Source organism: Muntiacus reevesi, chromosome 5 (assembly GCF_963930625.1).
Source record: "Muntiacus reevesi chromosome 5, mMunRee1.1, whole genome shotgun sequence".
Lineage (NCBI taxonomy): Eukaryota > Metazoa > Chordata > Mammalia > Artiodactyla > Cervidae > Muntiacus > Muntiacus reevesi.
Window position 1 is genome coordinate 51,969,943 of NC_089253.1, and position 12,375 is coordinate 51,982,317.

General features: G+C 45.6%; 1 protein-coding gene across 3 annotated transcripts in view; it reads left to right on the forward strand.

The window, feature by feature from the left end:
* The first annotated feature begins 7,668 nt into the window (after positions 1-7,668).
* The window catches only part of TMCC2 (transmembrane and coiled-coil domain family 2), a 38,314-nt gene continuing 33,607 nt past the window's right edge, over positions 7,669-12,375 (forward strand). The window contains exons 1-2 of one of the 3 annotated variants that reach the window (XM_065938243.1): positions 8,295-8,432; positions 9,415-9,498. Coding sequence is in view for 1 of the 3 variants with exons in the window: in XM_065938242.1 (XP_065794314.1) it covers positions 8,226-8,432 (207 nt within the window). In the remaining 2 variants the exon portion in view is untranslated. Of the gene's footprint in view, positions 8,433-9,414; positions 9,499-10,601; positions 10,698-12,375 lie in introns of those variants that run through there. The other 2 variants (XM_065938244.1, XM_065938242.1) reach the window with 2 other exon arrangements.

Genomic DNA, 12,375 nt, shown 5'->3' on the forward strand with positions numbered 1-12,375 from the left:
GCAGCAGGAGAAGGGGACGACAGAGGATGAGATGGTTGGATGGCATCACTAACCCAATGGACATGGGTTTGGTAGACTCCAGGAGTTGGTGATGGACAGGGAGGCCTGGCGTGCTGTAGTTCATGGCATCACAAAGAGTTGGACACGACTGAGCACAGTTCAACATGACTGAACTGAACTGATCCATGAGCAGGTTTCCAGATGACATGGACACGCATCTCCTACATAGGGCGTATGACATTTTTTTAAGGGTGAGAAGGAATAAAAGAAAAATAGTATTAACTTTAAAATATCAAAAATAATTCATTTCAAATAAATTTTCAATATTCTCAAATCTTGGCATAAAATTTAGGATTATTTCTTAGCACTCCCCTTCTATCTTTACACAGGCTTTATCCAATTTTATCATTGAGTTGATATCTTTAATTCTTATGACAACCCTGGAAAGTTATATATTTCTAAACCTATTTTACAGATGAAGAAACTGAGACTATGTTTAAGTGATTTGTCTAAGTTCAAACACGTTCATATGACTCCAAAGCCCTTATTCTAGCTCAACACAATTTGCTTTCTATTGCTTTCCTCTTATATTATTTAAAGAAGGCTTTTTGTGTCTAGATATTCTCCATATTTATGTCTTTTAATAGCAGTCTGATACTCGGTTATACTTTTATACACTGTTATTCATCCGCTCCCGGTTCTCGGGCACTTAGGTGGTTTCGGGTTTTTCATTGTTAAAAACATTTTTTGTTGTTGTTGTGCTGCTGCCTCTTTTCTTTTTTTGATTTATTTCCCAGGATAATTCCCCGGAGGGCTTTACTGGGTGAAAGGGTACAGACATTTATATGGCTCTAGGTCTATATTACTGAGTTATGCTATGTCATTGCATCTTGAAAGAGAGTACTGTCTTCTTTCACCAGCATGCTGTGAGGGGTTTAAGGCGAGCCTGGGAGATTTACCAATGAAAACAACCCTTTGTCCCTCTATCTGCTTGGATGTGCCCTATGGGCATATGAGACTCCCTGAAAACACTTTATAACATAAGCATGCATACTCTTGAATAAGATCTCACAAGGGATAATGTGATTTCCCCTTCCCAGGAAAGATTTCCTTGATTAAGTTGTCTTTTTCTCTTTGTAGTCATAAGGTCAGCAGAAGATTTTTCAAGCACCTGACATTTCCCTCTCGATTCAGACAGACTGAAGCTCCTCATTTCTGTGTTGGGAAGAGGTGTGGTAGCTGTTAGAAGCAAGTCTGGACTTTACTAAACGGTTTTCTATCCCAAACTAGGGGCAAAGGGTCAGGGTAAATAACACCAAAGAAAGGAAGCCCCAGTAGCAGGTGGAAAATGTTTTAGGAATTTCAGGAGGAAGTAAAATTGAGGGAAAGTCACATGAGAAAATTGAGGACAAACCACCAGGCTTCCCTGGTGGCTCAGAGGGTAAAGAATCAGCCTACAATGCAGGAGGTCAGCGTTTGATCCCTGGGTTGGGAAGAACCCCTGGAGAAGGAAATGGCAACTCACTCCAGTATTCTTGCCTGGATAATCCCACGGACAGAGAAGCCTGGCAGGCTGCAGTTCATGGGGTCGAGAAAAGTCGGATAAGACTGATCAACTTGCAATTTCTTTCATGTTCATACTAGAATAAGAAACCTCATTCTAATCCATGGAAGGTAATTTTGGGATATATATTAATATCTCTGAATCCTAGTTTTCTTATGTGACAAGTGTACCAACCACTGGAAGGTACTAAAAGATCTAGCCTGAAATTATATGACATATAATAGGCACTCAATCCCAAGGCACAGGGCACAGTAGGCATTGTGGGAAAAGCATAAATACTGAAGACAAGCAGAACTGGTTTAGCTAGCTCTTTCTAGCCAGGTGACCTAGAGCTTCATTTTCCTCTTCTGTAAAATGGAGATTATGATACTCATATACAAAGTCTGTCTTACAGACTGAATGGAACTGTATGCCAAACACATAATGCTTGATGGAAAGGTGCTGTGCTGTGCTTAGTCATTCAGCCGCGTCCTACTCTTTGTCACCCCATGGACTGAAGCCCTCTGTCCTTGGGGATTTTCCAGGCAAGAATACTGGAGGGGGTAGCCTGTCCCTTATCCAGGAGATCTTCCTGACCCAGGAATCAAACCAGAGCTGCTACTAATTCACAAATCTATCAATAATTGTGATCAACCAAGTCTTCCCCTACATCTGTGGTTCTCAAACTTACTGAGCATAAGAGCCACCTAGGTTATTTGGTTAAAGTGTAGATTTTCAGGCTCCACCCCAGAAATTCTGTTTCCATTAGTTTAGGATGGGGCCCAGGAATAGACATGTGCCACTCAATTTCAAGATAATTTATGTTGCTGGTAGTCCATAAACCATACTTTGAGGAACACTGCTCTGTGGTCTCAGGCAATAAAGAGAGAAGAAAAAAAAGTTTTACCCATCACTAATATGCCATTAAAAACTCTAAAACATGCAGATGTAAAATTGAAGGGATCCAAATATGGAGTGATTCTATATTCAGGAAGATTTATACAGCTCTCACCTACTTAAAGGCTTCAAAATCATCCTAAAGTGACATTTTATCCTTTTAATACTCATGGATGAATGACTCTTACTTGGAGTCATCTTAACCCCTCTTGGAGATCTCTCTCTCTCTCTCTGGACTGTGACACTTAATTATCTCCCCCTAGGATTATTGACAGACATTACCACTTAAATCTTAGGCTGTTTTACATTTCATTTGTGTCTCATTTCCCCAACTGGACTTAAAGTCCAAAGGCAGGGACCAATGTCTTTTTTTGTTCTCTATCTCCCACAAACCTTTGCAAAGCCTTTATAAATTACATTTATTTCATAAATATATTCGAATGAATGGAGATGCATCTGACTGTAGCTTAATAATCACTGATAAATTCTTAAGCCCAAGAATGGCTCAAAATTACAGTTAGAAAAAGACTATTAGGCTTTTAGGTTTGGAGTCAAACATAGCAAAGTGTAGCTCTCAAGCCTATGAAAGTGCTATAATTTCTCTGAGCCTGTTTTCTCATTTGTAGGGTGAGTAACACTTACCTTGCAGATTGGACATGCAGATTAAGAGAGAATTCATAGGGTTCCAAGCAAAATGCATAACCCCTATGGTTCTTTATGCTTTCTCTTACCGTTATATTTAAAAGTACCACATAGAACAATAGATGGAACTGCCACAGATATTTATCTTCAGATGTAAAGTAATAAACAACTGATACTCTCAAAGCAAAGCTGATATTTTCTCTTTCTTTTCTCTTCTTTCTTTCTGACTTTTTAAGGTCTAGCATTCTCAGCTTTAAGTAACATATTGTCCAGGGATTTGTATGGATTCCCTATGGGGATGGGAAAGGACACAAAGCAGCCATTTTACCAGCCCCAGGCTCTCACAGAGCAGGACAATCAGGGTTTAAGTTTATGCTTCACAAACCTCCTCTGTTCTGGCCATGATTCTTGTGACTTTTCTCCCATTACTAAGAAGCAACAAGCACCCAGAATGAAGAATATGCATCCGACCTGAAATTAGAAGCAGGAACTTCCCCTTTTTGTATTACAGATAGGAGATTCACTACTCCCAGGGATGAGATAGACTTTGGATTTCCCATGCAGGTCTTAGGAAAGCCGGGAGAAAAATGGTGACAAACCAGGCTTGTTTACTCCTTTAAAGCATTGCTAGTTAGGTATCAGAGATTCTATGGAATGGAGGAAATAATAAACATAATTTCTCAATAAAAATGGTAATTACAGTTTTGTACCTGAAGGCAAAAAATTGAAATGAATAGCTGAGAATAAGGTGAATAGAGGTTAAATAAACCATGATATAGTCACTTGATAGAATGGTAAACAATCATTTAAAATGTTTACCTAGACATACAGAGATATGTTGAAGTAATAATCATATGGAATAACATGGAAAAATGTAATAGCATGTTGGAAATTGCTTCTGAGCACATTTTAACTAAAAAAACAGAATAAAATTTAGTTTAGACTTAAGAGCTTTCTCCAATTCACAAGTGATGCAGAGCCTTCCCAGTCCTGCCTGCCTCTTACAATAGCCAATAAACAGCGTGTACTTAGGTGGTGGGACTGTGACATCAGCAACTATTCAGCCAATCTCCCTGATGGTTATTTGCATAGTTTACACCTCCTATGCCAACAGAACCCAGTTTCTTTTAGGGAGAGCATTGAGTGAAAGTGGAAATCTCCAAAAGAAAGAGAAGAAAATTATAACAACAAAGGAATAGTTGCAATGATGTTGGTATCAAGATATAGTGATCAAAATTATTACATTTAGTGTCTGAAGAGAGTACTTTTACCTTCTAAGCAAAGCACTCTAGTTAGTATGCTAAATCTTAAAATAGCTGACAACCCACTTGATGTTTAAATTTTTTTTATGAATTCCTACAGAATAGGAAACAATTTCCTGCCTCTTGCTATTGGGAAAAGAGAAGTTTTTTATTTCTTAGAATTAATTGCATTTACAAAAAGAAAAACAACTTGATGCTTACCTGTTGATCTTGACACCTTATCTTCAACAATTAAGGCTTCATCATTTTCAAGGTAAATGAACCGGCTGTTGACAAGGAAAACACAATTCTATAACCCTAATCTTTATCCTCCTTGTTTATAGACTTGCTAGTTTAGCAAATTTGATATTACCAGGAGTGTCCCCTTTCAGCAGCCTAATTGGGATTTCCTTTCACAAAAAGCATTAAGCTTAGTGGGATAATCCCACCTTTTTCATGTGGCAGACAGTGGGTTTAGACAAGTTTGTTAATTATTTTTGTTTCATTCAGGATTACTGAGCACATACTTTTTCAACAAGTGTTTTCAGTTTAATCCTTACAATAATCATGTGAGGATAGATATTATTAGACCCTGTTTACAGAAGAGAAAACCAAGGATAAGAGAAGTTAAGGGATTTGGTTGCCCAAAAACATGCAGAGAGTAACAGAACCAGAATTCTTACATGAATTTTCTAATGCCAAGACAAGTGTTCTTCCCACTACATCATGTTATTTATTTATAATTAACCAGTGGAACCAAAGCAAACGGGAAAATGCTACTCCTATATACTGAATATAATCTCTTATATTGTAAACCTATAAATTTTTATCGTATTGTGAATATCAAAATATAGTATGTGCTTACATTTTCCCAAGAAACATTTAATAGAATAATCTAGTCCTTTAAATAAAATTTCAATCCAAGTATTTTCAAGTTCTCTTTATTTTAGGTACTCAGTAATTGATTATGGCTAAAGAAAATTTGTCATCATCTTCAAACTGGTGGTTGCAGGTCACACAGCTCTTTACACAACTTCTCACCCAAACTTCTTTGGCAGCATAATATGACACTCAATGTAAGTCAGAAATGGGTGAGACACATTTGAACTCCCAAGGATAGAATCACTGGAGTGGAATGTTCAACTTTTTGAAGCTGGATGACATTTCTGTTTAAAGCGATGGCCCTCACTCTGCCAGGCAATGTCTAAGTGCTTTATATATATTATATATATAACACCCTATGTTACCCAACACCCTATAAGGTTGGTATCCCCATTTCTAAATGAGGAAACCGGGGCTTATAGAGGTTAGACAACTTGCCTCCAATCCCACGGTCAGTGGATAGCAGAGCCACGATTTGTCTGCAAGCAGACCGGCTGCAGGGTCTGAGCTCTTAACCTCTCAACACTGTCTCTCCAAAACGGAACGTAAAGTATTGACTGATTTCATGAAACACACCACTTTTTTATTGACCTGCATTACTCGTCGGAAACTATGAGCACAAACAGGAAATCTGGATATCATGCTATGTGTACATGAAAATATAAATATAAAATTCAAAGTCAGCTTCAACCTAGTATGGAAAGGAGATGTAATTCAGAATGATAATGGTCTCTGCTTCCTTAAAGCTTCACAATGACAGCCTCCACTTTTCTTTGGCCTAGACCCAGATCATGAACGTGCATCCATATGCACTCACCATTTGCCACCCAAGGTTTGTCCAGGGTCTGTGGGACCCCTGCACTTGCCTGGGGTGAGCCATCAGGGGACAGTGACATCGTGCACCAGGATCATCGGCCCCGACTTGTTCTGCCGTGTCCTGCCACAGACTTCACTGGCATTCTGCTTTTCCCTCACCACTCAAAATGCTAGAGCCTTGTGGCCTCGTTTTCCACATTGTGCCTGACACTGTGTAGTGGAGGTGGAGGGGCTTTACATTTCTAGCCCATTCTAAATTTCTGTGTTCTAAAAATGGAGCTGCCTTGTTTAGAAAGTAGCTGCTTGACTGAAGTAAATACTTAACAACTTAGGCTCTTCTAGGACACACATTAAAATGAGTGGTTGGAATGGGAAAAAGAACAGAGTCAGGAAACTCACAGACTAGCAGGACTGAAGTGAGGCTAGAATGGTACTATGGGTGTGAAAGAGCTTGGGAAACTGTGAATCGCTTTAGAGATCACTGTGACTCACACACTAAGTGGCCCCTTCACTATGGTCTAGGCCAGTGGTTCTCAAATGTTAATATGCATCAGAATTACCTGAAAGACTTGTTGAAACAGATATTGGGACTCATTATTTCTGATTCAATAGGTCGGGATGGTGTCCAATAATTTGTGTTTCTATCAAGTTTCCAGGTGATCCTGATTCTGCTGGTCCTGGGACCTACTTCCAGAACTTGTTCATCTAGGCTGGCTGCTGGGTGGGCAAAACCCATGGTATCCACAGTCCCCACAAGGTAGCTACTCGGATGGGGTTGTTATAATTACCCTGCTCCATCTTTGGTAACCCTAGTTTTTGCTCTCTTCTGCCTCCAGATTACTCAGCGCAGTGTGGCTGAAATTTATGGGGGAAAGAGATGGAATTCCTTTCCTCTCTTCCATGTTTCAACCTCCTGCCATTAAAACCCCTTGTTATTTATTTTCCCCTTCTTATTTAAAAGCTGCTTCACAGCTTGCAAAAACTCTCACATACATTATTGTGTTAAAAAATGAGATACTTTCTTATTTCTGAGCACAAAGCTGAGACTCCTTAGATAATTAGGGGAGGAGGCGATGGGGCAGAACACCCGCTCTCTTCCTTCCCTTTGCATTTGCAGCTCTGAAGGTAGCAATCTGTCTGCGATTCAGATCAAGGGTCTTAGGATCTGCGTCTTCCTCACCGAAGAGATGCTATACTGTGCAAAGTTAGAGCAAAAAAAAAAAAAAAAAAGCCGTGATGATAAGCATCCCTATGGCGCCTCCTCCCCGCCAAACAAAATGAGTGGGTGGGGGACACCCCGACAGAATGTTTCCTGGGAGGGTCCGTCGGGTGCTTCTGCTAAAATCGCGCCTCGGTGACCCGACGCCCCTGATCTCAACTCCGCAGCTCGCTGTCCGCAATGCTAAGACGCAGAACTCCAGCCCTCCGGATCGCTCCTGGGGGATCGCGCGGTGCAACCAACCCTAAGGACGCGGCCGCGACGCCCCCCCGGCCCTCGGGGCTCCCCATTGGCCCGCGGCCGTCGTCACGCCCTCCTCGCCTTGCCTTCCCCCGCCCGGCCGCCGCACCGGCCGGCTAGGTTGCACGCTGGCCGCGGGCTCAGGCCGCGGCGGCGGCTTTGCAGCAGGAGGTGCGGCGGACGGGGGCCGGGCGCGCGGGCGGGCGGGGCAGGGGCGCGCTGCGGGCTCCTCAGCCGGCAGGTGCGGGCCGGGGGCCCGCGGCGGGGCGGGGGGCCGCAGTCGCCGCCAAGGGCGGCAGACTAGGACCTGCCCGGCCGGCCGCCCCATGCCTGCCGCGCCCAGCAGCCCGGCCCGCCGGGAGGGATGCGCGGTGCCGCCCGGTTCTCCTCCGCCCTGCGCGTGCCCTGAAGCAGAAAGTTTGGGGCCGGGGGCTGTCTTCCTCCTCCCGCTCCAATGACTGCCCAAGGACTCCTGCTGCCCAGCCTCGACTGTGACCTGCCTTCGCTCCCCGGGTGGCGATGAACTATTCCAAGCTGTAACCAAGGCTCCCCGCTCCTCGCCCTTCCCTCACCCTTCCTTGAAAAGGTTTATTTTTTCAATTCAAGAGATTGTGATCCGCCCGACTCCCCTCCTCGTTAATGATTTAGACCCCGAGCCTCGTTTCTGAGTGTAAGAGGGAGGTGCGGTCTCCCCCCAGGACGGCGCGCTGGAAGGACAGAGTCCCCTTGCCGACCCATCTACACGATGAAGAGGTGCAAATCGGACGAGCTGCAGCAACAGCAGGGCGAGGAGGATGGAGCCGGGCTGGAAGATGCTACTTGCCACCTGCCGGGTGCGGACCTCCGGCCTGGGGAGGCCGCGGGTGCTAACTCTGCGGGCGGGCCAACTTCGGATGCGGGCGCTGCCGCGGCGCCCAACCCGGGTCCCCGAAGCAAGCCTCCCGATTTAAAGGTGAGCGCAGACCCTCCCCTTGAGAGCCCAACCGGCGACTTAGCTTTCCCCGCCCCATGCAGAAGTGCTGTAACAGGATAAAAGTGATGGGGAAGCCAGATAGAGGTCAGAGAAGATGGGCAGATGTTCAGCCAGACCCTGGGCTAGATCTCAGGTACCATTTGTGCCTCTGTCTTTCAGCTTATTTCAGGCCTCTGTGTTTGTTCCTCATTATTCAGCAGACGTTCTAGTGACTCACGCATCCGAGATTGTTTGAATTATATGTGTGAAGCTCTATTCGCAGACAAAGAGCTGGAGAAATCCAAATGCTAACTAAAAGCTTGATATCCCTTCCCCTACCTGGAAGGGGAAGAAAATGACAACGGTGGGAGCCCACGCAAAGGACCATCAGCTCCTTTGCTGAATTAGTTCCCTCCTCCTGGGACCTTCCTGGATTGAAGCTCAGTTTGCCCATCTGTGAAAGGGGAGTGTGGGCTTCCTGCCGTTAGGTGGAGCCAGAGGTTAAGCTAGTGCTTGGAGATCCGGGCTGGTTTCCTAAACCAGCCCCCAGGGTGGAGAACTGACAGGTGGCCGCGCGGTGCTTGCGCTGGTTTGGGGCCTCGGTTCAAGTTGCACACTTGCTGAGCCGGCAGGGAGAACCAGGATCCGAGAGAGGCGGCCACATGCAGCTGGGAGGCCTTCATTCACCAGCCTGCGGTTGCCGAGACCGTTATTGAGCTGTACTGGATATGTCTCTGTATTAACTAAAACAGCAGCTGTGATAAATAATGCACCTTTGCTGGAGCTGCCACAGGAATCGCAGGCTCAGACTTCTTAAGCAAGCTCACTGCCGGGCTGAGAGAGATGTCAGCCCAAGGAAGGAACTTAGATGCCTTGGACATTGATGCCTTGGGGAGATTTTCTCCAGAAGGGGGGTGCAAGGTCTTGGCTAGGGGAGCAAAAGGACTCCATTATGTTAAATAAAGCCTGTCTCCTATGGCAGCAGCCACTAAGGAGCTCGCCAGAATAAACCAATGACATTCCTCGTTTGGCCTGAGCGGCACAGAGTCAGGAAGTCAGAGCGCAGGTGAGTGTGGTCTTACCTGTGTGTGTTACCTGTCTGTGTTTCTTGGGGAGGGGTAAGAAGGTGACTTCTGCCTCCGTGTGTGTATCTTAAATATTTGTGGCAGTTATTTGAATGTAACCTCTGATTTTGCTGCTGCTCTTTTCCAGAGGATCGGGGCTAGCTTTATGTGTAAGATGAGCTCCATTGGGTAGGCAGTGCAGGGAGAGCCCTTGATACCTGGCCCACCTGCCACCTCTGAGCCCACCTGAGTGGTCAGGAGCTGTGGTTCCTATTTTCAATGAGATGGTGAAGGAAAAGGGCTGCCCTTGGTGCTGACGTGGGGAAGGGGCAGCCTTCTGCTGCAAACTTCAGCTTCTTTCTGGGCTGATCCAGATGGGTCTGGCCAGCACACCCTGATTCCTTGGCAAGGTGGGATCCTCACGCCGAGTCTGTGAAAAGCAGCCTTGAAAACTCCCCCACGATCCAGCTCCGGCCGCAGTGAAAACCACAGACTCTGTTCATTTCCCCCGCTGCCTTCACGAGGGAAGGTGGGCTTGTGGTGTGGGGGCTGCAGTGTCTTTGTCTCTGTAGATAAAGCTGCTGAAAGAAGCTCATTCTTCTTCACCTGCTTACCTCTTATATTCTCTCTCTTTCTTTTGTTGTTGGGGGGGGGGTGGTGGTTGACACTCTCTTACTGATTGGGGCAGACACAGCAACAACAGCTCTACACTTGATATTAAATGCGGGCCGTCCCTGAACCAAAGTTGAGATCAGGTGTGAAAGAAGACCTTCTTCTCTTGTCCTTCCAAATTGTCTTCCACCCCCATCAGAAAACATATTTCTGATCTGACCACAGCCGTGTGAACCCAGGCTGGCAGCTCAGGGAAAACCTAGCTGCTGCCTGCTCCGTGGGAGCTCGGGGAGACAAACAGGGCCTTTTCCTGTTTATCTCCGTCTGCTTTATCACGTGTTTACAAAGTAGGGACTTCAGAGCCAGACACGAACTTGGGGGCTATCACAGTTTAATTTGCTGTGTGATCTCAGGCAAGTCACTCAACTTTTCTGAGCCTTTTTCTGGGGAAAGGGACTAGGAGTTTTGAAGTATGTCCAAACTTGTTTTCCAGCACTGGCATAGTTTTCCAGCAATGGAAAAATCCCATCTTTGGCTCTAGCACTGCGTAGAAGCTAACTTGTTTTAGACGTGATGGTACTGCAATAGGGTAAGTTTGATTTTTTAACACCCCCTGTCCCCTACCTGTGTTTGGCCTGGAGCAACCTGCAGTTCTGGCTTGGTTTTGTTTTAACTTTAAACTTTGGAAATAGGAAGTTTTGGTCCCTTGGTCCACTTCTGTTTTCTTGTGACAACTCCAGGCGTTGTGATGGATTAGGTGCAGTGGAGGAAATCATCTTGAGGCAAAAAACGGACTTTGTCTGAAGCACCTCATGGAAGTTGGGTGAAAGGAGAGAAGAGAATGATCCGCATGTGCCCTGATAGCCAGAGCTTGCCGAGCAGTCCCAGAGCAGGGGCTCCGGCAGTCTCCCTTCTTGTCCTTCAGTATCGTGGAGGACTGCACTGTAGATTCCTCCTGCGGTGGCCTGGGATCCGAGATTGGGGGGGCGTGGAGTACCAGTGAGAAGGAAAAATAGTTTAAGCAGCAATTTTAAAACTCTAATTGAAAAATAGCCTGAAAAAATACATTGCCCCACAGGCAGCTTATGCAGGTGCTTTGGAGGCCTTCTCAGTTACTCTACACGCTTGATGTGACCTTCGGGGGCAACATCACCAGACACTCCTGCAACAGGAGCCCCCAAATTCAGAGTCACATCGCCTTCTCCCTTGGCCTGTGGCATGGACTCCATTGAACCACTTGAGTTCATGTCTTGGATTCATTCGTGGTCATTATCCAGGCCTTTGCTCCTGCCAGTTTCCTTACTAGCCAGGAGGACATGCTAGATTGCTGCTTACAGAGAGTGTTGGCTGACCAAAAGTACACTGAGATTTTCCAGCAAGTAAACCCAGAACCAGTGAGAGGGGGAGTGGGAGGAGCTCGGGGGAAAACTGCAGAAAGGGACATGGAGCACATGTTCCTGTTAGAAACACGACATGTGGTAGATGTTGCTGAGGCCCGGGATGGGTGGGTAAGCACGAGAGTCATCTGGCTCTGCCCTGAGGCCTTTTAGAAGCCCAAGAGCAGGGGAGGAAATCGCCAACCTTGCCATCTCTCCCACCCCTGAGCAACTGGAGGACTTGAGCCTTTCCTAAAAGGAAGGCTCCGGGTGTGCTGGCCAGAAACCGTCCCCTGGACTTTCCCCTGAGCATCTCTTTCCTTTCACAGACGCCTCTGCGATTCATTTCCCCAGAGAGTTCTGAACAGTATTAATCTTTTTTCCAAGAAGAAGGGGGTGCTGTGAAGTGCATCATCCCGGTCCTGGTTCGAAATGGTTCTAACTCACAACTCACTTGGGTGCCTTCATCTGTACCATTCACTGGTCTTCCTGTCTGCTCCGAGTGAAGAGCGATTCGAAACCAAAGAGCTGAGGGAAAGTCACACTGAATCCCATAGGACTGTCCTTGCTGGCTCATAGCCTGTACGGATCCCAGGTGCACCATGCTCCTCCCTGCTTCCAGAGAGAGCCTGCTGGCGAAGGCTTCCCGGGGCAACAAATAGTGACCTTCCATGGGAAAGCCTGTTTTAGATTGTGAAACATGCCGTATATATAAAAGTGTCTGAAAATATATGTACCCTTTAAATTAACAGGAGCAAAATAGAGACCCCAGCTACCTGCTACCCAAGATGGGGAACATTTATATTCCCAAGAAGCTTCTGCTTATTTTTCTGTTCTTTTGTTTATTTTTAAGGCCCTGGGTTTTGATAAAATTTATGGGCCTCCGTTTCT